Here is a 27,981-nt window from a genome sequence, read left to right as displayed (position 1 = left end):
TTTAATTCATTACCTGTTGTTATAGATATTAGTAATACAATTGTGATTTTGATTTTAAAATCAAATTTTTACAAAAGGAAATATTTCAAAGCCAGCCCTCAAATTAATTCATAGCTTCTAGTACTTACTCACTTTTTAAATTTTTAATAAAAAGCAAAGAAAAATACAAAAAAGGCAATGAAAATAAAATTAACCATATGGTAAAAAAATATTGAAATTACTAGTCTTAACCTATTAATTTCATTGAAAATAAAAGAAAATAAAGCTTGAATGCTATAATATTTTAAAAATTAAAAATCATAAGGACAAACTCTTCTTGGAGGATATTCTCTACATTCAAGAATACCCCAGGTGGCATTATTATATCAGTTAACCAAGGAAGGAATTTTGAGGGGTTTTGTTGTTCTTAAATGAATCCACTGAAAGGACTCTGGGTTATTATTTCAGAGTTGATAAAAGTGTGTGTAGATCTGGGGTTATAGCACAGTGGTAGAGCGTTTGCCTAGCATGCATGAGGCATTGGGTTCAATCCTTAGCACCTCATAAAAAGAAATTTATTTCTACAACTAAAAGTATTTTTTAAGTGTGTGAATACGTGGGTATAATCTAACTTTATGAAGCAAATAGGCCTCTATTGGAACATACTTAACTTAAAAGCCTCCCTCTTTGGTGATCCAAATTAGTAATATATGCTGAAGCGCTATTGGATGTATGGAAGGAGAAATAGAATGACATTAGAATTATCTTAGGGAATACTGTTTCAAATAGCCAATGGCCCTTAAATATTTTGGTCAACCCCTTAGTACTATTAAGAATTGTTGAATGTGATTTTCTTTGCATTGATTATATCTATTCAGGTTTTATATTTATTGATGTTTTAAACAGAGTTTAAAAATTAGAGCAATAGTATATATTTCTTAATTGCTAAGTAGTAAATTGATTGGATTTGTGAAACTTAGGTGAAGAATGGCTTTCAAAAGACAATTTAGTGAAAAGAATGGCATTTTTAGTTTTTGTATCTCTTTAATTGCTTGGTTAACATCTGTGTTTGCTGGATTTTCATGTCTGCTTTTAAACGTAATTTTCATTTGTTTTGATGGGTTTTGTTTAAAGTATATGAAGAAAGCCTAAGTCTCATATATAAGTCTTTTCTGTATGTAGTTAGAAAACTGGTGTGTTTATATCTAAACACCTTTTCAGATTATTGTGAATATTCTTTTTGAATAATACAACAAAACTTCACACATGTTTTTTTTTAAAAGTTATTTGTAATATGAAATCTGAAACCATTTCATTAAACTTCTTCTTCTTAACTATATTGATATTCTAGACTATATTCATGTATTTTACAACTTGGAATGAATCTTTTACCCATGCATGACTTTATAACACACATTGGTTGTTTTGGAAATATTGGTGCAGTGAGTTGTGCAGGTATTCCAATGTGTTAACATTGTACAACATCAAAAAACCCTGCATTGATTGCTATCAGTGCCGAACCCATTAGAAAAGGCTTTAGGTATTTTAAAACTGTCAAGCTTCCAGTGATAGATAAAAATCAGTTCTACTTAAAGCGTCTTTTTTAATTTTTCAAACAGCAAAAGTACTTCCAGTTTTTACAGTTCTTTGTTTATTTATTTATTTATTTTTATTTCTGAAGGACTGGTTCACTCCATTTTCTAGAAGAAATCCTAATCTGAATAACTTTGATTTTGGTTCATTTAAGTGAAAATAGTGTTCTTTGAGAAAATGAGCTAATCATCGCTGAAGCATTTTTTTTCCCTACAACACAAAACACATGTGTTCAGAGTGCAAATTTCTGCCATTACCTGGGACTTTTCTCATTGTCTCACTAATACACAGCCCTGTCTTACAGTCAAAAAGATGTGAAAAGGGCAGCCCCCTCCTTCTTGGGAGCCTCCTTCCATGCAAGTAAGCTTCATTAAGAGCCATATGAAGGTTTTGGAGGGGGAATGAGGTGCTGGGATCGAAGAGGAAGGAAGTGGTCCTCATGTATCCTTCAAGTATTTTTTATTAAAGACAATTATGACACTTAAGTATGCAGCAGAAGTACTTTGTACATTTCCATTTAGTCATACAGGGTATTAAAAAATTAGTAATCAAGGTTTAAAGTTTTTAGAATTAATGATTTGTACTGTCTAATTGAAGACATGGTTGAAACTGGCAAATATATATATATATATATTTTAACTGCACAACTATAAAGGTAAAAATTAAAGTGCCTAGTATGGTTTGATGCCATGACCAAAAGATTTGTTAACAACTTAATGATTTTTAGTAACTTAACTGAATGGTGTAAATGTGTTATATTGATATTTTAAATGAATTATGAATTGGGGAAGGTGTGTGTGTGTGTGTGTGTGTGTACGTGCGTGTGTACATTTTGGAAATAATTTTATTCATTTATCTTTGAAGTGGAAGTTCAGATGCCAGTACAGGTTAAAGTCTCTGAGATCATGTATATTATCATTTCTGCCATAATTTATTCTACATCTAAAATGGATTTACACATTTGAAAAATGTTGAACTTTTAAGTGTAACATAATATATATCAGATGCAAGGTAGAACCCTGGTCCTGGGCTATTAGAGGTGAGGCTTTGCTACTAAATGTAAATGCTGTCCGAAGAAGAATGCATTTAAAATACAATGCCTTCTTGTTCCCCAGTTAGAAAGAGAAAGATGCCAAGTTCTTAGTAGTTTAATTTGCTTTCTATGTAAAAACAGTGTAAATATCCTAAGAATTTTCAAGTTTTATTATTAACAGGACATCTAGGTGGTACCTCGAATTTGTCCTGCCATTAGTTTTCATATTTTTGTATTATCTTTTGATTACTAAATTTTCTGACTTATGGTTGTGAAACACTGGGAAAACTTCAATAAAATTGTACAGTTGGAACATGGCTGTACTAGAGTAAAAAAATAAACTGAAACCTTTTTACTTAGCTACCATGAAATAACATTTTAAAAGAAATACTGAGGCTCTTATTTAAAATAAAAAATAATAGAATTTGATTTAAAAATGGGGAGGTATTACCCATTTTCAAATAGTTTATAGTCCAAACTAATAACACAGGAAGTAACACGAGAATACATTGGTGAGAATTGGAGAAAAGTTGGAACATCCAAATGAAAATTTAGACTCTTCAATTTGGATTGACAGAGAAAAAAGATGATAAACCAGAGAGGTAAAATAAAAGAATACACTGGTAGTATATAGGCTCTTAACATGGATTTATGCTTTTCCTTGTGTCTGAGCTAAATATTATTTTAAATTTGATTATCATAATTGATAATCATAAGAATGGGTATTGAGATAGCTTTGAAAGAATTATCCCTAATCCCTATGTCATGACCTTCCTCTGTTTTCCTGTACATACTTGCACGGGATGAATGGATCACCTCTGTCTTAAAAAGTGGGGTATCTTTGCTTTGTTTGGAAATCCAGAACCATGGCAATGCTGTGTATTAGGGGTCTGCAAACTCTGAATCACTGGCTGATAAATCTTGCCCATGGCCAATGTTTTCCTATGCTCTCTCGATCTAAGAATAGCTTTTACATTTTACATGGCTTGAGGGGAAATGAAGTATGTTTTGTGATTTGAAAACTATATGAACTTTAAACTTCATTGTCCATAAATTTTTATTGGAAAGCAGCTTCTCTTACTAGGATATGTAGGTGTAGATATGCATATAGATACTGTTTGGCTGCTTTTGAAGTATACTGGTGGAGTTGAGTAGTTGAGATAGAAGTTATACATTATGCTTTTTCTTCCATTCTACTGCTACGGATGCTACAGTTATACCTGAATGATGTTTCTCATGCCATGTGTATTATCACACTGAAACATTTTGTTTACTTATATATTTTTATTATTATAAGTGCATACTTACGTCAAAATAGAGACAGATGGACTTTAAATGTGCTTTTAAGGCACAATGGAGTGGAATTTTTTCCCTATACTGGATTAGATAGTAAAGCAACAAGTTCACACTATAATGTGTTAAAAGAATACCATATATGTCCATGTCACCAAACTATACACTTATACCAGTATTTGCAACTGGTTAGAAAACAACTTTCGGAAAATTTAAAAATTGCATCATAGCAGAATTTCCTCACAAAAATTAATAAAAATGAAGTTTCAACCAAAGCAAGTTTCTTATTGGTTCTGACTGATTATAATTGGTATTAAAAATAAAATTTTCCAGTTAAGGAAAATGATTTCTCATTGGCGATTTTGTTAAAAAAATTTTTTTTAATCGCAGCAGCCAGAGAAACTAAGCTTTTTAAAAGCTAAAACAGTTGTTTATAGTTGAGGATATTGAGACCATATTGCTCTAGGGGAAGAATGACATTTTCCTAAGTGATAAAAATTGCCCGTAACTACTACTGTCACACACTAAATGATTCACTATTAACTTTTGCTGCAGTCTTTGTTTTTTAGTCTGTTCCATATAAAATTACAAAGTAAAATGGTAAAATTCATACTGAAGTTTTTCAGTGACAACATATATATGAGTCACAAGTAATGTCTAGCAACATACATTTTCTATTCTGTCCAAAGACCTTCATTTCTACAATTTTCAACAGCCGTATATTCAAGCTCAGTTAACAGTTTCCAAAAATTTTAGACAATTAAGTACAAAGGAAATTTTCATATTTCAAAATTTAACCCTGTTGAATTGGAGGTGATTAATCTTAAGTGTAATGCCACTTAAAGGCAATATCAAAAGAAGAATTTAATAGAATAAGCAATAAATATATTAAACCCAATTAAAGTATATGCTTTTTGATTAATAGCAGTATTTAGTAGTACCAGTCTACAAAAAAAAATGTTTTGAAAGACAAAATATAAAGAGCTGGGTATGAGCTTAGTGGTACAGTGCTTGCCTAGCATTCATGAAGTACTGGGTTTGATCTGCAGCACTACCAAAAAAAAAGTATGTGAGGTCTCATTTCAGGTTAGCATTAATTGATAAACATTTGCGTCAATTTTAATATTAAGAACCTCTAAATTTAAACCCAGTTAAGTGAAGTTATTGTTGATGAAGGAATTTAATTAGTAAACTTAGATTTAAAATTTTTTATATATAATATGTACCTACATTATCTCAGTTTGTTTCTATCAGAAATAGATGATTTCCCAAGGAAGTAATTCTCCAGAAAAAAAATAATAAAAATATATATGGTATAATGATAGAAAGTCAAGATAAGCAAAAAAGAAATATGAGTTTAATGTCATATACAATAAACTTAAAGAATTTATTATTGCTGTATAATGATTTTAGATGAATTATTTGTGAACTCATAAGTGTCTGCTACACTAATAGTAAGAAAACAATTATGTCCTCCTATGCTTGTATGTGAGGTTGCTGGCAAGAGAATGTGGAGAATTATTAATTGTTCTGAATGAGAATTATAGTTTTTAAAATTGCCACTTGAAACTCAGGTTCAGTTTCTAAGATGATACAACTTTTATTTTTATTTATTTGTTTGTTTTTTGGTACCAGAGATTGAACTCAGGGGCACTTGACCACTGAGCCACATCCCCAGCCCTATTTTGTATTTTATTTAGAGTCAGGGTCTCACTGAGTTGCTTAGTGCCTCATTTTGGCTGAGGCTGGCTTTGAACTCGCAATCCTCTTGCCTCAGTCTCCCGAGCTGCTGGGATTACAGGCGTGTGCCACCGTGCCTGGCTTGATACAACTTTTATTTGGTATATTTTAGGTCTCTCTTCCTAGAAGTTTTTTTTTTTTTTTTTTTTTTTTAATTTTTTAGGTGTAGATGGACACAACACAGTGCCTTTATTTTTATGTGGTGCTGAGGATCGAACCCATGTCCCACCCGTGCTAGGCGAGCACGCTACCACTGAGCCACAATCCCAACCCCTAGAAGTTTTTATATTCTTGAATGGATATTGATTCTTTTTATACCTTGCCTTGTTTAGTGAGCATTTAAGGGAGGTTGAGTGGCACTATATAGTATTAAGTGTTAAATTCTAGGGTCCTCTTAAAGTGTATTTGTAGGGAATCTACAGTACAATAAAATAGAAAAAAATTATAGACTGAGAGACTTGGAAGATAAGATTTAAGTTGGACTTTGATGGATGACTAGGATTTAGATTTTTAGGGGTATACTGGGAGAGCAATTCATACGGCGTGAGATTTTAGGGTTTAAGTGTTCAGCCACTAAACTAGCATGAAACCTGGCACTGAGAGGTGCCCACTGAGTTCCTGTTAGGTAAATAAATAAGGAGTTGTTTAAGGAATTTTTCAGAAGAAATACATTGCATGACAGAGGGGGTTATCCATTCTTGATTGTCATAGCAAGATTTGTTAAATATTAGCCAAGGCTCTGTTGACATTACCTGACATCTGTTCCCTTTTTTCTGATTGCTTTTGCTATTGATTTAACCCAGATTGTGTAATAATGTAATAGTTGACTTCTCCCTGTTGTTTCCAGTATTTCATCCCTGATTGTTACATTTGTGTAAGTGCTTGATTTTCTAATTATGATGATTGTTTTGCACGCAGAAAGTTTTCACATAGCCATTCTAATGGCTGAATGAAAAGTCATAACCTTAGAAGTTTTTCAGAATATACCAGCAGTACATCTACTTAGCCTTTCAAAGTCAGCAATGATATGTAATACTTAGTTTTTTAAATGAGTCTTTCATCTCACTCTAAGTTAAATACTAGCTGGATTGTCATTTAGATTACTATAGTTGAATGCGCTTTCTTTATTTCCTTGGAGGTGATGTCCTTACAATATTTATTCTTCAGTGTTCATTTTCAGGCTAGTAAAACACTGCACCTGATGGGCGCTCATGTGTTTAACTCACACTGGGTTGTAGATGTAGAAAACTAGATAAGTTACTGAATATTAACTATTATTTTTACCTTAGATATCTTAATGCAATTCAGACAATGTGTCCACATATTCTCCGTTATTTGACTACTGCAGTTATAACAAACAAAGATGTTCGAAAACGCCGGCAGGTGCTAAAAGATCTAGTAAAAGTTATTCAACAGGTAAAACAAATCTTTATTTTTTTTAAAGTACCACAACTTTAGGTCTAGTCTGATTTTCTAAAATAAGACTCTTATTTCTTAAGGTAAACATGTACTGAAAATAGGAGAGAAGCATACATGAAGTTTAGAAGTCAGAAGAGATTTAAATTAGCATTTACTGTCTTTATGTCCAAGATATTCTTATGTTAGATGTGATATGAATGATTATTGCTGTTTGCTAGGTGACTACTTAATGCATATGTGTTGCTCTTACTGCAAAGACAAGCTATCTGGAGCTGCTTGTTTGGGAGATCATTAGCTGCATAATTCTAGAGGAGTGACCTTTAGAATAGTCTTCAAGTTGGGCATAAGCCACCACAGCCCTGCTGATTGATTTGTAGTGAGCTCCCCCCCCCAAAAAAAAAAAAAAAAACCCATAAAACACTGTGGATTAGGAGAAGTTGTTAAAATTTTATCCAAGAATAAAATAAATTACAAAGAAGTAATTGTCACTAGTAGGGTAAGAAAGAATATATCTACACCTTGGAAAGTTCATCATTGTTTATAAACTAAAGGACACTTTGGTCAAGCTTTTGGAATGATTCTAGGATGAGAATTTGGAGTTGAAAAGTATTACAACCTTATGGTGATCTGGAATCAGGATTGTAGCAATTGCTTTGAGAAGATGATGCTAGGTTATTTGCTATGAATCAATGGTAGAGAGGAAGAAAACAGGAAGAGTGGGATCTTTTAGGAGCAGTTGATAAACAGGGTTTAATCCAATCTAACTGGACATTTGATTTAATTTTACAGGAGTCTTATACATATAAAGACCCAATTACAGAATTTGTTGAATGCTTATATGTTAACTTTGACTTTGATGGGGCTCAGAAAAAGCTGAGGGAATGTGAATCGGTGAGTATAAATATTTACTTATAAACTAATTAAATTTTTGAATATTATAGAGTTAATCAGTTGTATCAGAAATATGTTAATCTTAAAATGGCAGATTATTTGTAAATGTTAAGAGTGAAGACATTTTTAATGTTGGCTTATATGTATATCTTTTGTTAAGTTAGTTTGTTAAAACACTGGAGGTATTTTGGGCTGGGATGATAGCTCAGGTGGAGTACTCATCTAGCACATGGGAGGCACTGGATTCAAATAAATAAATAAATAAAGGTATTGTGTTCATCTACAACTTTAAAAAAATGGAGGTATTTTAAATGCACACATGAATACTTAAGTAGGTAGGTATTTTATATGTATAGGCTGGGTCACTGTGAATTACATGTCACAACTGTGATTCACTGTTTTGTTTTATAGGTGGCTGTCTTCAGAATGTTTCACTATTACATTTAACATTTGCTATATGACGTGGCAACACATTGTAGTTATGAAATAACTATGATGTTTCTATTGTTTAATAGAAACTTGAATTAGTTAAAGAGTTTTAAATTACTAAAATAAGAACTTACCTGATAAGCATAGTTCCATTTACTAGATTCTCAAGTTACTAGTCATCAGTTTTATCTTTTGTACTCTAAGTTGACAGGCTAAGATCTTATTTCTCTAAATAAATAAATAAATAAATAAATATCTAAATAAATAAATAAATATTTTATATATATATATATATATATATATATATATATATATATATATATGGAAGTACACATTCAGAGTTGTGTTTTTTTTTTTTTTTTTTGGTTGGTGCCAGGGATTTAACTCAAGGGTGATTTTTTAGTTAAGTTGCTTAGGGCCCTGCTGAGTTGCTGAGGTGACTTTGAACTTAGGATCCTCTTGCCTCAGCTTCCCAAGTTGCTGATACTACAGATGTGTGCCACGGCACTTGGCCAGACATAATTTTCAAACATTAGACAAAATAGAAAATTAGAATCCAGTTTGATAATTTGTATATTTATTGTCATCTGTGACATTTTTGGAGTATATTCACTATGCTAAATATGGAGGCCTTCCTGTAAATCCATGTTACCTGATTGCTGTTCTTGGAGTTAAAATATTCTTCCTATGGAATAGGAGCCATCCCTTGCTACCTTTCCTTTAGTTTTCCAAGCCTACTTTTTTCTGTCACAGAAGTATTCATGTCTGTTATTTAAGTAGCCTAAAAAGATATCTACAGAGGTCTTTTGTATATAGGACAACACAAATCTATTCTTTCTCAAAAGATTGCTCTGTTATTTAAAGTCATCAGTGGAATGAGTTTTGAGGTCTTTTTCCTCAACCATTGTTTTACTGCTTGTTTAAGTTATTAGATGCTAGAACATATGTAATGTCTTGAGGGTGCTATGGTGTAGAACTCTGTTTAGGTGGTATAGTTGTAGTGATTAGAACAGTAAGTAAAGCAGACAGAGCATTTGAGTCAGGTTTTGAAAATTGCTTGTATGAATCATTAATTTTTTTTTTTCATTTTACACGCATAGGTGCTTGTGAATGACTTCTTCCTGGTGGCTTGTCTTGAGGATTTCATTGAAAATGCCCGTCTGTTTATATTTGAGACTTTTTGTCGAATCCACCAGTGTATCAGCATTAAGTAAGAACCCTGATTTGATATGTATTTTTTACTTTCAAATTCCTGGTTTATTATAAAATAGTTATACTTACTAGAATCCCAGTTAATTGGCTCTTTATTTTATTTCACTTATAGAATAAAAAGGAAACAATTTATTAGAGATTTATTAAAAAATTAACTTTTTTGATGCTGCAGACTCAGAAATATTTTTAGTTTTCATGTGTGTGACACAGCATAATTTTTCAAAATAAGAAGTTTAAGGTAGTATAAGATTCTTAGTTACTTGGTAAGGAGTAAATAATGTTGTACCATTACATAGGAAGAAAACCAAAGTTAACAGTTTTAAAAGGATTTTCAACAGTAGTTGAAATGAGTAGTTAGCCCTCAGTAAATTTTAAGTTTTGTTGAAAGACCATTACATTTGGTAATCATTTGTTAATTAAGTTTGTTTTATTTAATTACCTATTTGAATTCTCATATAGTAAATTCCTGTGGCATCCTAAAATGTTGAAACATGGAAAAATTATGGTGAATTTTAGTTGAAATTTTCTTTTATGTGAGAAAATTATTGGGAAAAAAATTGTGAAATGTACATAACCTATTCGAAACTAATTTCACATTTTAGAGTTTGAAAAATAATTACTGCCTTTGGCCACAGATGAAATCAAATAAAAAACATAAAAACTTAGTACTTTAATGTTTGTCTCTGAGGAATTGTGTGTAGACCAAATTCTTTTTCTTTAATGTTATTTTAGTGGGCTGTTATTTAAGTGATTATCAGGAAGTGTTTATCCAGAGTTAGAAGTATAGAGATCATGGGACTTTTCTTGTTGATCTTGAAATTTAGTTTTATTTGTACTGCCTTAAAGAATACATTTATAGTCTGAGATAAAGAGGTAATAACTGAATTCATGCATTGTTTGTTCTTAAGATTTATAATTAGAGCTTGTGAGAGAAGAATGTTAGCATTTTGGTGTTCGTTGTGGAATTCTCTCCATTTATCATTAAAATGTGGTCACTTGGGTGTTTGGGGATTTTTGTTGTCTAGAACTTCTTTACCCTGATTATGAACCCTTTGAAAGGTTCTCTCTCCCTTTTGTGTCTTTATCACTGACTGTACTAATTTTGTAGCACCTAGCATGCTTTGTACAGTAATATATATATATATATATATATATATATATATATATATATATATATGTAATATTTGTTAAGTGAATAAATTTCTTTTCTTCTTTGTAGTAGTAAACTAACATTTTTGAACATTACAGTGTTTGGGTTTTTGAGGGGCATTGAGGGGTACCAGGGATTGAACTCAAGCATTTGACCACTGAGCCACATCCCCGCCCCAATTTTGTATTTTATTTAGAGATAGGGTCTCACTGAGTTACTTAGTGCTTCCCCTTTGCTGATACTGTCTTTGAACCGACCATTCTCCTATCTCAGCCTCCAAAGCTGCTGGGATTACAGGCTTGTGTCACCACGCCCAGCCCATTACAATGTTTTTTAACTTTGTTTTTAATCAAAGGTTTTTTCAAATTCTTACTGTTTGCTTTTATTATCTTTTAGACCTTGGATTCACTATTTTATTTCTTAAGATTCAGTTTCCTATGTTTAGCAGTGAAATAAATTTAAGTATTTTTTCCTGTCTACTCAGGAGAAATGTATAGCTCACTCAAAGAAGATAATAAAGTAGGAATGTTTCTGTAAATTGGTTTGTAGTATTATTATTGCCAAATAATTTTCAGATTTATCATAGTGTAGATTTTTATTTTTTCTTTGATTCCTTTAATTTTCTGCTAGGCAAAGTCTCTAAAACATTTTTGGGCTAAATTCCTGGTGGTTTTCCAAAGTTCAATAATCCTTTTTCTTCTGTAGTGATAGTACTTGCTTTCATTTAGGGTTGTTCAAACTTTAAAGCTCCCTGTGGAATGTTTCACTAACATGGACAAGTAAGAATACATAGATTTTTTAAAAAAGAAAAGTAAAGAATACACAGATTAATATATTTTCTCCAAATATTAAGGTAGAATTTTTGAGCGGAAAGAAATGTTGGGAACTTTTTAACCCACCACTACAGTTATCTAGATTAGACTCTTCAATAGATGTTTTTGCAGTGATGGGAATGTTATATCTGTATTATTCAGCATGGTTCACTTGAAAGGTAGTTTACATTTCAAGTTGTAGAACCATGGATTTCAAACCTTGAGTGGTCGTGATGCCTATGCATCATGTAAACTAAAGTACTTTTTTTCAAATGCAGTATTATATATATTTGTGTATGTGTACAAACAGATCAAAGCAGGGCCTACTTATCCCATAGCTCTTTTTCTACTGACAGCTAAGAATTCATTTTGGAGCCTTGAGACTACTGAAACAAAGGTTTACAAAACACAGAGTGTAAGTCCATTAGATGGGCAACTTAAGGCTCAGGCCATTAATCTTACTTGGGTCTTATTTAGTGTCAGAACCTAGGATAATAGGTTTCTGTGCCTTACTATGAATTCCTTTTCATTGTAAACAGTTTGTATTTTCAGAAGTAATAGGTTTAGACCATTTAGCCATTTAGAGTGTCAGTTGAGCCAGAGGGTAAAGATGAAATCCCAAAGTTTGTGTTTAACTCGGAGTCTCTGTAGCTTTGTTTTACACAGTTCTTTGTAGCCACTTTGAATCAAATTTACTAAAAGTAAGCTGTTCTGTGATATAGCCAGAATACCTGGTTATTCCAAAGTACAGCCAGAATTGAAAGTCACTACATTTGGTCACCATTTTTTTTTGCCATGAAATTACAGCCTAGTATAGTAATGGAATGGGAGTTCAGTGATCTAATATCTTATATAATAAATAAGGTAGCTTTTTTCATGTTTTTAAAGCTGCTGCACTGAATTAGAAATACAGCCGCTGAAAATAATATTAAGTATTCATGTTGGGCTTTCACAAATGCAGCAAACCTCTTGATTCAGATTCCAAGGACTTGGAATTCATGAAAATGGTCAATAGAACTAATATTTACTTTTAAACATAGCAAAAAAGCAACATTCTTCAATTCAAAATGTTTCATTTATTCTTGTACTGGGGGTTGAACCAAGGAGTGCTTAACCACTGAGCCATATCCCCAGTCCTTTTTATTTTTTATTTTCAGATAGGGCCTTGCTAAGTTGCTGAGGTGGCCTTGTACTGGATATCGTTCTGCCTCAGCCTCCTAAGTAGCTGGGATTACAAGCATATGTCACTACACCCAGCTCTATTCCAGAGGTTTTTAAACTCAGCTTTACATTGAATTAATCTGGAGAAATTAAACAACCTAAAAAGAATTTATTTTCTGGCCTTGCCCAAACTTTCTGAATCAAAATTGCTGAAAATATATGAAGAAAGGAGAAAAATACTAACCAAATTATATTGTTATATCATGTACAAATATGTAACAACATCACCATTATGCATAATTATAATGTACTAATAAAAATATAGGGAGTAAACACTTGAAAATGAGTGAAAGCTTCTCCAGTGATTCTTTTATAGTCATACTTAGGGAATCATTGCTTTATCTAAATCAGTGATTCTGATTACATATCAGAATCAAGTGATAATCTTTGAAAAGAAATAAAAATAATGGGTGAACACCTAAAAGACAAAAACACTCTCAGAAATAGGGGTAAAATCTATACTGTATTTTTGTAAAAGGCTTTTAAGTAATTCTGATGCAAACTTGTGTGTTTTCTTAAATCTTAATATCATTTTTTGGTTTTAAGAATTATAGGAGGGCCCCATTCCCATGCATGTCCTTTGTTCATTTTCTTCCATTATTAACATCTAACAAAACCATAGTAAAAAATATTGTAACCTGGATGTTTTACATGGGTACATTCAAGGTACCATTCCCACAAGGACCTCTCAATTTGAATTGTTCTTACTTTCCTCCCACTACTTTCTTATTCCCTGCAACCATGCTTCTTCCCATTCTATAATTTTATTTTGAGAATGTGCAAAACCTTTTCTAAAAGGTAGTATTCAAATTTTTGAAAGAACAAATAAACAATGTAGTAATTAATTAATAACAGTATAACCAATATGTATAGTTCAAAGAAGAACAGGTTACAGAGAGTGTCTTCTCAGGCCAGTCACTGGGGAGAAAGCTGGGAGTATCCCCTCAAAAAACTTAAAATACAGAGGAATAAGCAGATATTAAATAAATGCACAAATGAATATAAAACTGCAAATTAAGAAAGGTGTTTTGAAGAACATTATATACTAATTATGACACATTATTCCATTCACTAGTTCATGTTGGCTTGCCTCTACCTCTAAATTACTGTATATTTATTTGATATTTTATCTTTCGAGGGGGAAAAGCATATGTTTCTGGCTTTTTGCCTGTCCCTCAAAGGACACATTTTAAATGCTGAATAGAATAGTGAAATTCGCGGTTTATTAAACAACTCTACAGTTATGATATGGAACATTCTTACTTGTTGACTATAAACACATGTGATAGTCATATTTTTATAAAAATGCATGTTAAGGATGTTTTTATCAGTTTATATACAATCCTATAGATTTGTAGGATAAGTTACAAATCTGTTTATTATAAAATATGCAACATCTGTCAAAAGAGATTACCATGGTGGGTTTAATTTAGTATAACTGGATAGTTTATCAGATGTGTTGTGTGTCTGAAATTTAAAAGCTGTTTTAAAATAATTCTTGGACCAGTTTTCAACTGTAGATAAAAAAACAAAGTATGGAAGTAATATTTTGAATGTGTATGATAAACACAATGGTGCATACATTAATATGATTTCCCTAAAGAGGGCTAGTTTTGGCTTTTCACTAAAGAAAGTATTTGCCAACTACTCTTAAGGATTTTAAATTATGATGTCATTACTTATTTTATGAAGTAACATTTTAGATCTTTTTTAAAAATATGTTTTTAGTTGTAGATGAACCCAATACCTGTATTTAATTTTTTTATTTTTCTGTGATTTAGAGCATCAAACCCAGTGCCTCACAGGTGCCAAGCAAACACTCTACCACTGAGCCACAACCCCAGCCCTACATGTTAGATCTTAATAGTTTTTCTAAAATTCTTATACCACATAAAAATTCGTATCAGTAAGCATAAGAATTATACTTACTGATAGGAGAGAGAAGTAGAACATGGCTAGACTGAGATAGTTTCAAAGACCATTATCATTGTATTTCTTTTTTAACTGTAATAAAGGTAGTGCACTCTTTTTTAACTACTGAAGGTATTGAAAATTCAGTGAGAATTTTCAGTTATTACATGCAGCATTTAACATTTCTCAGTTTTCTTCTATTTTTCTTCTGTTTCTTTTCAGTTTCACAGTTAAACACAGTTTCTACTTAACACTTATTTTTTATTTTCATACCATACACTTACTAAAGACCTGAAATACTTTGGATATATTAGCCATATCATTCAGTAAAAACTAGGCCAGAGGTTCACATATCTTAATGCCTGAAACAGCAATATTTATGTTTATCAAATAACATTTTTATAGTGAGATTATATAAAGAAGCAGTTAATAAGACATAGGAAATGCTGGACTCCAAATTCTTATTTACCCAAATCTTTTAAGATAAGTAGTGTTGGGGGGGGGGTCCCCAGTTGATGGCTATGGGAGAGTTCAGAGAAGGGAGACCCATCTAAAAAGATTAGGCACTGAAGACTTGATAGTCCCTACATCAAGATTTACATATATATGTTCTTAAGTGGGACCACTGGTATTAATTACTGCCCAAAACAAAAATGTGTCTTATTTTGTGCTGGAATCATGAACATATTTAATTAAAGAAATTGAACTGAGGATAGACTATTTTTGCTTTGTCTTTTGAATTAGTACTTAACTCTGTCTTATTTAACATTCAATATGGTATTTGTCAGGACAAGTAATCAAAGATGTATGAACAAGATTTATAGAAAATATTTACATGTCTCCTTTAAGTTACCTATAGACAAGGTTGAGATTTTTGGTGTAATCTAAATGTAGAATTTATTTTTTTAATGTTTAAAATCTGGATTGTATTAGATATTTTTCTCATTCTACATTTGATGCATTTTATCTTTTACTTAGTTTATTGATAAATTGAACGATTCCTAATAACATCAGGACAACTTAAATCAACTTTTTTTTTTTTTTTTTACTTTAAATTTAAGTTTTCCTGATGTTATTAATTTCTCCCACTTCTGGTACTAGGGATTGAACCCAGGATTGCTTTACCACTAAACTACATCCCAGCCCTTTTTTATTTATTTATTTTTGATATAGGGTCTTTTAAAGTTGGTGAAGTCCTCCTGCCTAAGCCTCCCAAGTATCTAGGATTACAGGCATGTGCCACCATGTAATTATCCAGCTAGGATAATACATTTTTTTAAATTTTCAAACCTTTACTATTTTTGTATGACATTATTAGAATGGAAAAGAATTGTAGACTTTGAGAATGTCTGTTAATCATTAATTCCATTTATTGTATTTTCATGTTACTTAAAAGAAACTAGACTATTGCCATATTTAATTCACTGTAGGAAAGATTGATGGCTTAGATAACCTGAGACACCATCAGTAATTTACTAACAATTCTTAGACCTTATTTCAGGTTTTTCTTTGACTTGATTCACTAAAGTAAAGGACACCAACACAGTACGAACAGTAAATCCCCAAAGTGCAGTTAGAGCTCACATCATGCAAATCATTTGGTCTTGCAAAATTGTCTTGCAATGTTGAATTTTTTCCAGCCATGTTGGAATACAAGATTTAGAATATGGATTTAAAGAAAGAGGTGGGATAGAGAATTATAGTGTAGTTACATAAATGGACTTTTTTAAAAATCTTAAAATCAAAAATTAGATATAATTTCCTCAAGAAAACTGTTGGCAAAGCCCTGAACTAGAACTGGCAAACACTGTGCCTTTCATATAGTCCTTCAAGTCTTTTCTTCATTAGTCTTAGTTTATATATTTTCAGAATTAGGTGATTATACCCTGCCCTACCCTCCTGTTTAAAACTCTAATGGCCGAGATCAGGTGATATTTTAGTGTTAGTATCTAACACAGTTCATATTTTATTGAATAAATGACAGGGAAGATTCAATCTATTATTAATTGTCTCCTGTGTGAATGGCATTGTGCTAATTGCTGGATACATAGTAGTAATGAAGGAGAATACAATGCATGCTCTTTGGTTACATATATATGGTCTACAATAAAAAGTAGATATACAACAAAATAACCTACAGCTGTTATTGATACTGTTGAAAAGGAAGGGGGTTGGTTATAAAAGCACCAAATAAATGCATCATAGTTTGAAGAGGTGTCTTGGAAGGCTTATGAGGATGCTGTTTTAGCTTGAGACCCATGTTAACAGCTCTAAGTGAAGAAAAGGGTGAATGGGCCTATTTAAGCAGATTTCACAGCATGTGCAAAGGCCCTGAAGTAGTTAAGAGTTTGGCTTGTTTAATGAACAGAGAGGTTTAGTATGGCTTGTGGAGATGAGAGTCTTTAAAAATGAGAATAGATGTGTAAGGAACTTTAGATGAGAAGTTATGATTAGTGACAGAAGGATTTCTTAATTGGGCATAGGCAATAAGGAGAGGAGTCTTAACTTAGGTTTCAAGACTAGATATTTTGTTATTACTTTAATAGCTTGTAAGTAGGTTCTATATTGTAACTACAAAATTTTTATACCGATTGTACATAGCTATTTGCTGTGTAAAAATTGTTTCTGCTTTTTAAAAGAATATAGATCTTAAAGATTTCAATTTTAATAGTTATTTTACCTTTGCTAACTGAAGAAAATGTGAGTATAAAATTTTGGAAAACTTGTTATTTATTTCTAAATTAGCAGCTTCAGATTTGCTTACTTTAGTGCACATGAGAATGGAATTTATATTTCTCTAAAACAAGTCAAGTACCCATGAAAAATAAAAGGAAGCCACAGAAAACACAATTATAAGAATTCTTCCTTAAAAAAATACCTTTTTGTTTAAATAAAATGGCACTCTTTTCTATTTTGGGATTTTTTTTTTTTATTGGTTGTTCAAAACATTACAAAGCTCATGACATATCATCTTTCATACATTTGACTCAAGTGGGTTATGAACTCCCAATTTTACCCGAAATACAAATTGCAGAATCACATCGGTTATACATTCACATTTTTCCATAATGGCATATTAGTGACTGTTGTATTCTGGTACCTTTCCTATCCCCTACTATCCCCCCTCCCCTCCCCTCCCATCTTCCCTCTCTACCTCATCTGCTGTTGTTCAATTCTCTCCCTTGTTTCCCCCGCCCCCTTTCCCCTCACAACCTCTTATATGTAATTTTGTGTAACATTGAGGGTCTCCTACCATTTCCATATGATTTCCCTTCTCTCCCCCTTTCTCTCCCCCCACTCGTCTCTGTTTAATGTTAATCTTTTCCTCATGCTCTTCCTCCCTGTTCTGTTCTTAATTGCTCTCTTTATATCAAGGAACACATTTGGCATTTGTTTTTTTAAGGATTGGTATCTTCGCTTAGCATAATCTGCTCTAATGCCATCCATTTCCCTGCAAATTCCATGATTTTGTCATTTTTTAGTGCTTCGTAATACTCCATTGTGTATAAATGCCACATTTTTTTATCCATTCATCTATTGAAGGGCATCTAGGTTGGTTCCACAGTCTAGCTATTGTGAATTGTGCCGCTATGATCATTGATGTGGCAGTATCCCTATAGTATGCTCTTTTAAGATCCTCAGGGAATAGTCCGAGAAGGGCGATAGCTGGGTCAAATGGTGGATCCATTCCCAGCTTTCCCAGGAATCTCCATACTGCTTTCCAAATTGGCCTCACCAATTTGCAGTCCCACCAGCAATGTACAAGTGTACCCTTTTCCCCACATCCTCGCCAGCACTTATTGTTGCTTGACTTCATAATGGCTGCCAATCTTACTGGAGTAAGATGGTATCTTAGGGTGATCTTGATTTGCATTTCTCTGACTGCTAGAGATGGTGAGCATTTTTTCATGTACTTGTTGATTGATTGTATGTCCTCCTCTGAGAAGTTTTTGTTCAGGTCCTTGGCCCATTTGTTGATTGAGTTATTTGTTATCTTATTGTTTGATTTTTTGAGTTTTTTGTATATTCTGGATATTAGGGCTCTATCTGAAGTGTGAGGGGTAAAAATTTGTTCCCAGGATGTAGGCTCTCTATTTACATCTCTTACTCTTTCTCTTGCTGAGAAAAAACTTTTTAGTTTAAGTAAGTCCCATTTGTTTATTCTTGTTATTAACTCTTGGGCTATGGGCGTCCTGTTAAGGAATTTGGAGCCCGACCCCACAGTATGTAGATCGTAGCCAACTTTTTCTTCTATCAGACGCAGTGTCTCTGATTTGATATCAAGCTCCTTGATCCATTTTGAGTTAACTTTTGTGCATGGCGAGAGAAAGGGATTCAGTTTCATTTTGTCACATATGGATTTCCAGTTTTCCCAGCACCATTTGTTGAAGATGCTATCCTTCTTCCATTGCATGCATTTAGCCCCTTTATCAAATATAAGAAAGTTTTAATTTTGTGGATTGGTCTCTGTGTCCTCTATTCTGTACCATTGGTCCACCTGCCTGTTTTGGTACCAGAACCATGCTGTTTTTGTTACTATTGCTCTGTAGTACAGTTTGAAATCTGGTATCGCTATACCTCTAGATTCACACTTCCTGCTTAGAATTGCTTTTGCTATTCTGGGTCTTTTGTTTTTCCATATGAATTTCATGATTGCTTTATCTATTTCTACAAGAAATGCCTTTGGGATTTTGATTGGCATCGCATTAAACCTGTAGAGAACTTTGGGTAATATCGCCATTTTGATGATGTTAGTTCTGCCTATCCATGAACAGGGTACATTTTTCCATCTTCTAAGATCTTCTTCTATCTCTCTCTTTAGGGTTCTGTAGTTTTCATTGTATAAATCCTTCACCTCTTTGTTAGGTTGATTCCCAACTATCTTATTTTCTTTGAGGATATTGTGAATGGAGTGGTTTTCCTCATTTCCATTTCAGAAGTTTTGTTGCTGATATACAGGAATGCCTTTGATTTATGCCTGTTGATTTTATATCCTGCCATTTTGATGAATTCATTTATTAACTCTAGCAGTTTCTTTGTAGACCCTTTTGGGTCTGTTAAATATATTATCATGTCATCCGCAAAAAGTGATAATTTAAGTTCTTCTTTTCCTGTTTTTATGCCTTTAATTTCTTTTGTCTGTCTAATTGCTCTGGCTAGTATTTCAAGAACTAAATTGAATAGAAGTGGTGAGAGAGGGCATCCCTGTCTTGTTCCAGATTTTAGAGGGAATGCCTTCAGTTTTTCTCCATTTAGGATGATGCTAGCCTGAGGTTTAGCATATATAGCTTTTACAATGTTGAGGTAAGTTCCTGTTATCCCTAGTTTTTCTAGTGTTTTGAACATAAAGCAATGCTGTACTTTGTCGAATGCTTTTTCTGCATCTATCGAGATGATCATATGGTTCTTATATTTAAGTCTATTGATGTGGTGAATAGCATTTATTGATTTCCGTATATTGAGCCTGCCTTGCATCCCAGGGGTGAATCCTACTTGATCATGGTGCACAATTTTTTTGATATGCTTTTGTATTCGATTCGCCAGGATTTTATCGAGAATTTTTGCATCCAAGTTCATTAGAGATATTGGTCTGTGGTTTTCTTTCTTTGAAGTGTCTTTGTCTGGTTTCGGGATCAGGGTGATGTTGGCCTCATAGAATGAATTTGGAAGAGCTCCTTCTTTTTGTATTTCTTGAAATAGCTTGAAAAGTATTGGTATTAATTCTTCTTTGAAGGTTTTGTAAAACTCCACTGTATACCCATCCGGTCCAGGGCTTTTCTTGGTTGGTAGTCTTTTGATGGCTTTTTCTATTTCTTCCTTTGTTATTGGTCTGTTTAAATTGTGTGTGTCTTCCTGACTCAATCTGGGCAGATCGTATGACTTAAGAAATTTATCAATATCTTCACTATCTTCTATTTTATTGGAATATAGGGTTTCAAAATACTTTCTAATTATCTTCTGTATTTCTGTAGTGTCTGTTGTGATATTGCCTTTTTCATCCCATATGTTAGTAATTTGAGTTCTCTCTCTTCTTCTCTTCGTTAGCATGGCTAAGGGCCTGTCGATCTTATTTATTTTTTCAAAGAACCAACTTTTAGTTTTATCAATTTTTTCAATGGTTTTTTTTGTTTCAATTTCTTTGATTTCTGCTCTGATTTTAATTATGTCTTATCTTCTACTACATTTGCTGTTGTTTTGCTCTTCCTTTTCTAGGGTTTTGAGGTGTAGTGTGAGTTCATTTATTTGTTGGTTTTTTCTTTTTTTGAGTAAAGAACTCCAGGAAATGATTTTCCTTCTTAAAACTGCTTTCATTGTGTCCCATAGATTCCGGTATGTTGTGTCTGTATTGTCGTTTATCTATAAGAATTTTTTTATCTCCTCCTTTATGTCTTCTGTAACCCATTGATCATTCAGTAACATATTGTTCATTTTCCATGTGATGTAGGATTTTTCCTTCCTTCTTTTATCATTGATTTCCAGTTTCATTCCATTATGATCAGATATGGTGCATGGTATTATCTCCACACCTTTATATTTACTAAAAGTTGCCCTATGGCATAATATATGGTCTATCTTTGAGCAGGATCCATGTGCTGCTGAGAAGAACATGTATCCACTTGATGATGGTTGATATATTCTATATATGTCGGTTAAGTCTAGGTTATTGATTGTGCTATTGAGTTCTATAGTTCCTTTATTCAGCTTTTGTCTAGATGATCTGTCTAATGGCGAGAGCGGTGTGTTGAAGTCACCCATAATTATTGTGTTGTGGTCTATTTGACTCTTGAACTTGAGGAGAGTTTGTTTTATGAACGTTGCAGCACCATTGTTTGGTGCATACAGATTGATAATTGTTATGTCTTGTTGGTGGATGATTCCCTTTAACAGTATATAGTGTTCTTCTTTATCCCTTTTGATTAACTTAGGTTTGAAGTTGATTTTATTCGATATGAGTATGGCCACTCCTGCTTGCTTCCGAGGGCCATGTGAGTGGTATGATTTTTCCCAACCTTTCACCTTCAGCCTGTGTATGTCTTTTCCTATCATATGAGTCTCCTGAAGGCAGCATATTGTTGGATTTGTTTTTTTGATCCAGGTTACTAGCCTATGTCTCTTGATTGGTGAATTTAGGCCATTAACATTTAAGGTTACAATTGTAATATGGTTTGTACTTCCAGTCATGTTTATTTATTTATTTATTTTAGTTTGGCTAGTTTTTAATCTTTGGTTATTTTCCTCCCCCTTTACTGAGATACCTCCCGTTGTTAGTTTTGGGCGCTATTTTTCAATTCTTCTTTATGTAGTATTTTGCTCAAAATGCTTTGCAGTGCTGGTTTTCTGGCTGCGAATTCTTTTAGCTTTTGTTTATCGTGAAATATTTTAATTTCGTTGTCAAATCTGAAGCTTAATTTTGCTGGATACAGTATTCTTGGTTGGAATCCATTATTTTTCAGCGTTTGAAATACATTGTTCCAGGATCTTCTCGCTTTCAAAGTCTGTGATGAAAAATCAGTCGTTAACCTAATTGGTTTACCCCTGAATGTAATCTGCCTCCTTTCTCTCGTAGCTTTTAATATTCTCTCCTTGTTCTGTATGTTGGCTATCTTCATAATTATGTCTTGGTGTTGGTCTATTACAGTTTTGAATGTTTGGGGTCCTGTAGGCTTCCAGGATTTGGCAATCCAATCCATCTTTCATCTCTGGGAAGTTTTCTAGAATTATTTCATTTAATAGGTTGTCCATTCCTTTGGTTTGAACCTCTATGCCTTCTTCTATCCCGATGACTCTCAAATTTGGTTTTTCTATGACATCCCATATCTCTTGAATAGATTGCTCATGGGATTTAAGCATCTTTTCTGTGTTGACTATATTCTTTTCAAGTTGATAAACTTTGTCTTCATTATCTGATGTTCTGACTTCTACTTGATCTAGTCTATTTGTAATATTCTCGTTTGAGTTTTTAATTTGGTTTATAGTTTCCTGCATTTCTAGGATTACCGTTTGGTTTTTTTTAAAATCTCTATCTCCTGGTAAAGCTCGTTCTTTGCCATTTGAATTTGTTTGTTTAATTCGTTTTCAAAATATACTTTCATTGCTTGGACTTGCTGTCTCATGTCTTCTTTAATATTCCTTTCCATCTGAGTTAGGTATGCCTTGAGTTCTTTCCCTATCCATGTTTCTGATGCTTCTAGGTCCTCCTGTAGATTTAAGTTGTCCTGCATTGTTTGTAATCCTTTTTTCCCTTGTTTTTTCATGTTGTTCACGTTACTTACCAGCTTTGTTTGATTGCTGTGTTTCTGCTCTCTCCTATAAATTTGTTTTGGTTTTGTATATCTCTCTTGTCTCTCCTTTGTGGTGGTAGACTATGCCTGCTAAAGTGGATTCCGCTGGGGAGGAGTTTTGACGGCCGAACTCCGGTGACGTCACCTCTCTGCTATGGCGGGCCCCAGGCTCCTTGCCGGGGTGTCCGAAGGGAGGGGTGGGACTGGTCTGTCTCTGGTTGGTTTCAGCTCCCTGTTAGCTACTTCATGAAGGCCTGTCTATAGACCTCTTCCTAGAGTCTCTGCGCCGTACCTGCTGGGCCGCACCTCGGGGTCTAGCCGCGCGGTCGCCGGCGGGCAGGCAGTCTCCAGCCGCCCAGTCGCTCGGGCAGCGGGCAGGCGGTCGGTCGCCGGCGGGCAAGTGATCTCTAGCCACCCAGTCGCGAGGGCCTGGCCTCTCATCCCCTGGCTTCTCCTGCCAGCCCTGGCTTCTCCTGCTAGCCCGGCCTTTCCCTGTGTGATGCCTCTCAGCAGTTCAAACTGTCCTCTGGGCCTGCAGTTTACTGGGTGTGGAGGGTGGCTATTGGGATCCCCGACACCCTATTGTTTTGATTTTTCCGCTTGCCCCTCCCCCAGCGCTGGCTAGACAGGTTTCATTTTCGCCACTGATGGGAGGGGGAGTTGAAGGTCAGGTGTCTCTACCTATCCCTGTGTCTTTATGCAGGCTCCTTCTGATAATCCCTCACCCGGGAAGCCTGGGAGAGATTTTATTCGAATTCCCCGCTGTATGGGAGATGGGCTGTGTAACACACACCTGTTTTATTGTTGCAATCTGTCGGAGAGTGGTGGTGGTGACGTCAGCTCTCCAAGATGGTGGCCGCTGGCTTCCTTGGTGGACTTTCCGTTGTGGGAGATAGAACTGGACCGTTCCTTCCCCATCTCAAATTCCGAACTCAGCCCGAAGCTCAGTGAGGGCACAGCCGGCAGGATTCCACAGAATCCGTAGCAGTGTTTCTCTCTGCTTGCTGGTCGCTTCTCGGCGGCGCCCCGCCGTCTGTAGCCGCGGGGCGGGCCGTGCGATGGGCTGCAGATCAGTCGGCCTGGAACTCCAGTCGCACAGTTGGCTCGTGTTAGAGATTCAATAACCGGTCCTCGGTGCTGGAAATCCTTCCTCTAGGTTTTGGTGCACCCCTATTTTGCTGTAAATTCCTAACCAGATAGCCCTTTGTGGCTCTAACTCGTTATTCATCCGCGCAGTGATGCGTACACGGGGTGTGATGCACTCTATTCTCGGCCATCTTCGCTGTCTATTTTGGGATTTTAGAAATCACCTCTTCATAAATTTGTACCTTTGTATTGATAGCCCAACTTAATTTTCACATTTTAACTCCCTGTCAATAAACATGAAATAAGGATACCACAGAGAAATTATTTTTATAAAGGTACTTTTATTAAGTAAATTTAGGTTAGATTTTGGTTGGGAGCTCTAGAATTACATAATTATAAGAGTTAATTATACTAATGTCTTAAATATTTGCATTTTAAAGGTGAGAATGCTATCAGTTCAGGAATTGTAGTCTTTTTGCAAGGAATTATTTTGTTAATGTTTTAATCAAATCAGTGATTACACCAAGGGGCTGGCTATTGTGTAATATTATCATATATCATATATGCGTGCATATATATTATATTCTTTAATACTATACATGCATACATAGATACTTTCCCATCAACTGACTGATGATTTAGCTGCTATAAAAGATAGTACTTTGTTTTAGCCCTGATAAATCTAGCACTGCAGTGGTCATCTAAAATCTGATCATAAGTTGAAAAAATATAAAGTACAGATTGATTGATGTCAGAAAACATTTTTAGATGAAGGACTTAAAGAGTTTGTCTTTCTGATTATCTCAGTTTGATAGCCATTTAGGTTATGTGGTGTACATCTCTGTGGAGAAACCCGAGTTTGTAACAATCATACACAGTATCCTTTTGCTTTTCTTGTTTTTCATTAGATTATACTTATTTACTGATGCTCCTTATAGGTTTACTTTGTATAATCATTATATATCATAAAACCTGTTTTTCCCTCACATTGTTATGTATAAGGTGGTACACCAGAAACCAGAAGGATTTCTATAAATGCAGAGTATAGTACCTTCCACTCAAGGATCTTATAGTCTGGCTGGTGAAATGAAAACATTACCAGACAGTAGACATAAATATGAACAATGCAGACATGGTATGTAAAAGAATGTAACCCAGAAGTCTCTGCACAGAGTGGATCAAACACTATGTATGTAAAACAAGTTTTTGGCCTGGTTAATTAACATTGCTGTTTTTACTTTTTTTGTTATTAGTATGTTGGCAGATAAACTGAACATGACTCCAGAAGAAGCTGAAAGATGGATTGTGAATTTGATTAGAAATGCAAGACTAGATGCCAAGATTGATTCTAAATTAGTGAGTATTGTGTTAGTTATGGTACATACTAAATCATAATCACTGATTTTTTTACTACTTCTGAGAATTTTCTATTAGTGCATTTAATCTATTAAGAATTTTTTTTCATTTTTTTAATGCATAATAGTTCTTTGAGGTTAACATCAACCTCTTTTTTTTCTTGCACAGAAATATTGTTATTTCTGTACAGTATATAAAAATATGTGCAACAATATGTAGTATTGTCATGTCATGCTCATGACTTACTGGGAAACTTGTCATTAGCATTACAGGAACAATTTTCCTCTGCTTCATTTTAGGGCCATGTGGTTATGGGTAACAATGCAGTCTCACCCTATCAGCAAGTGATTGAAAAGACCAAAAGCCTTTCTTTTAGAAGCCAGATGTTGGCCATGAATATTGAAAAGAAACTTAATCAGAATAGTAGGTCAGAGGTAAGAACCACTTATTTTTTTCTTTCTCTCTGGGATTTAGCAAGAACATAATTGCTGCATGAATTTGGAAAACATTTCAGTATCAGATTTTTATCTTTCCAACTTAATAAACATCTTGTTTTAAGAAATTACTAACTGAAAATAATTTTCTATGAAGTATTATATATGTTAAGATTAAGGAACTGAAACAATTTTGTCTTCTTGTGTGACTTCATTAACTCATTTCTCCAGGGTTTCAATATTTCATTTAGTTAGTAGTTGATAACATACCTACATATGTAGCCTTCTTGTGCTTGAAATGTGTGTTCTTTCTAAGTAAAAGAAATGTATCTATTAAAATGTTGGTCTTGTTTTACCTATTAATGCTGGTTTTATACAAAATTCATTATATCTTTTATCTGATGTTCATATTTAACTGGCAAAAAATAATGCCCTATTTTGGTAGAGATCCTGTATATTAGATATTGAGGGAACTTGAAGGACCTTGTAATTTTGAGATTCCAAATCATCCTTAATTCTCTTTAGATGTTAAGATTATATGTGGCTGGGGATTAGGAAGTTGTTAGATAGGAGGAAATTGTGGAACATTCAGGTACTCCATTTAATTGAGATTTTAGAGAAAGGTTTGTTTTCATAGAATAGTTCTTTAATTTTAAAAGAAAAGGATGAATTAGAATGGCATCTTTCAACCAAGTCTAGAATAACTGAATTATTAATAAATTTTATGATTTTTTTTTCTGTTTACTCCAGAATCACTTTGTATCGATTATTGTTTCAGTGTTGATGATTCTGTTATTGTTATATTTTGCTATTTGCCAAGAGTTATATTAATGCTGTATCACTTTTTTATATGTTAGCTTTTTCAGAAAGTATTTTCTATTTACCATGTCAATTTTTTTCTGCACATTTTAGGCACCTAACTGGGCAACCCAAGATTCTGGCTTCTACTGAAGAGCTGTAAAGAATACATGAAAAAGGGAAATATGAAATAATAAAGCCAATATATAAAGGGTGACACATTTTAGAAGCAATTAACATATTCAGTGTACATTTTGAAGAATTTAAATAAAATTGGCTGAGGTTCATTTTCATTTGTTGTGATTTTTTTCCTTGTATGTGCAAGTATGTGTTTTTAACTTTTTATTTTGGAATACTTATATATTCATAGAAAGTTGAAAAAATTGTACAGTGAGGTCTGTGTCAGCTAAACCCAGTTTCCCCTCTTTTATTATTATTTTTTTAATATTATAAAATATCAAAACCAGGTTAGGGGCTGGGGTTGTACCTCAATGGTAGAGAGTTTGCTCTTACATGTGAGACACTGGGTTCGATCCTCAGCACCACAGGAAAATAAACAAACAAAATAAAGATACTGTGTTAATATACAAGTAAAAATATTTTAAAAAAAAAACAACAACCAGGTTATTGACATTGGTACAATGTGTGTGAATGCCTCTAAAGTATTTTATCACATGTATAGATTTGTGTAACTGTCATTGCAGTCAAGGTGCAATACTCTCATTAGATCGTTTTCATGTGATCTTTTTGTAACCATAACTAACCTAGCAGCTCTAATTCCCCAAGAAAAACTAATCTGTTCTTCATCGCTATAATTTTATCATAATGAGAATATGACAAGTAGAATTAAAGTTAGCCCCCTGTGTCTGCAGGTTCTGTATGCAGACTTGACTTTTCTGGTGATTATTTCTTTAATGCACCACTTATGTAGTAATTTTATTGTGTTATGCATTATAAATAGTCTAAAGATATGGCAAGAAGTGCCTAGTTAATATCCAAATACTATTCTTTTTTTTTTTTATGTAAGAGGCTTAAGCATCCATGGATTTGTGTAACCCCCTGCAGATATAATTGAATGTAATATGGGACCTTTCAAGATTAGCTTTTTCTCCCTCCCTCCTTCCCTCCCTCCCTCCCTTCCTTCCTTCCTTCCATTTATTTATTCATGGTTCTGCTAGGAATTGAACAATTTCAGGGCCTCACACATGTGAGGCAGACCTTTACCCTGAGATTATTATATTTCATATATTTTCATTCAATTCCTTGAGATCCATTGAAATTGTCATATAGATCACTGATTTGTTGCTTTTTATTGGATTTTATGGTATTGATGTACCATGTT

General features: G+C 33.6%; 1 protein-coding gene across 1 annotated transcript in view; it reads left to right on the top strand.

Annotated features, from left to right (window-relative positions):
- Positions 1-26,932, top strand: part of Eif3e (eukaryotic translation initiation factor 3 subunit E) — a 48,823-nt gene extending 21,891 nt beyond the window's left edge. Inside the window, exons 8-13 of the mRNA XM_046464696.2 lie at positions 6,928-7,054; positions 7,847-7,948; positions 9,478-9,587; positions 25,305-25,407; positions 25,707-25,841; positions 26,754-26,932. Coding sequence (XP_046320652.1) covers positions 6,928-7,054; positions 7,847-7,948; positions 9,478-9,587; positions 25,305-25,407; positions 25,707-25,841; positions 26,754-26,792 — 616 coding nt within the window. The 3' untranslated portion in view covers positions 26,793-26,932. The remainder of the gene's footprint in view (positions 1-6,927; positions 7,055-7,846; positions 7,949-9,477; positions 9,588-25,304; positions 25,408-25,706; positions 25,842-26,753) is intronic.
- Positions 26,933-27,981: the final 1,049 nt, after the last annotated feature.

This window comes from Marmota monax, unplaced genomic scaffold (assembly GCF_021218885.2).
Source record: "Marmota monax isolate L192 unplaced genomic scaffold, Marmota_monax_Labrador192_F-V1.1 WCK01_AAM20220418_F8-fsc00003, whole genome shotgun sequence".
In the NCBI taxonomy this organism is placed as follows: domain Eukaryota; kingdom Metazoa; phylum Chordata; class Mammalia; order Rodentia; family Sciuridae; genus Marmota; species Marmota monax.
The sequence above is the reverse complement of the archived record's forward strand: the minus strand, read 5'-3'. Positions and strand labels throughout refer to the sequence as shown.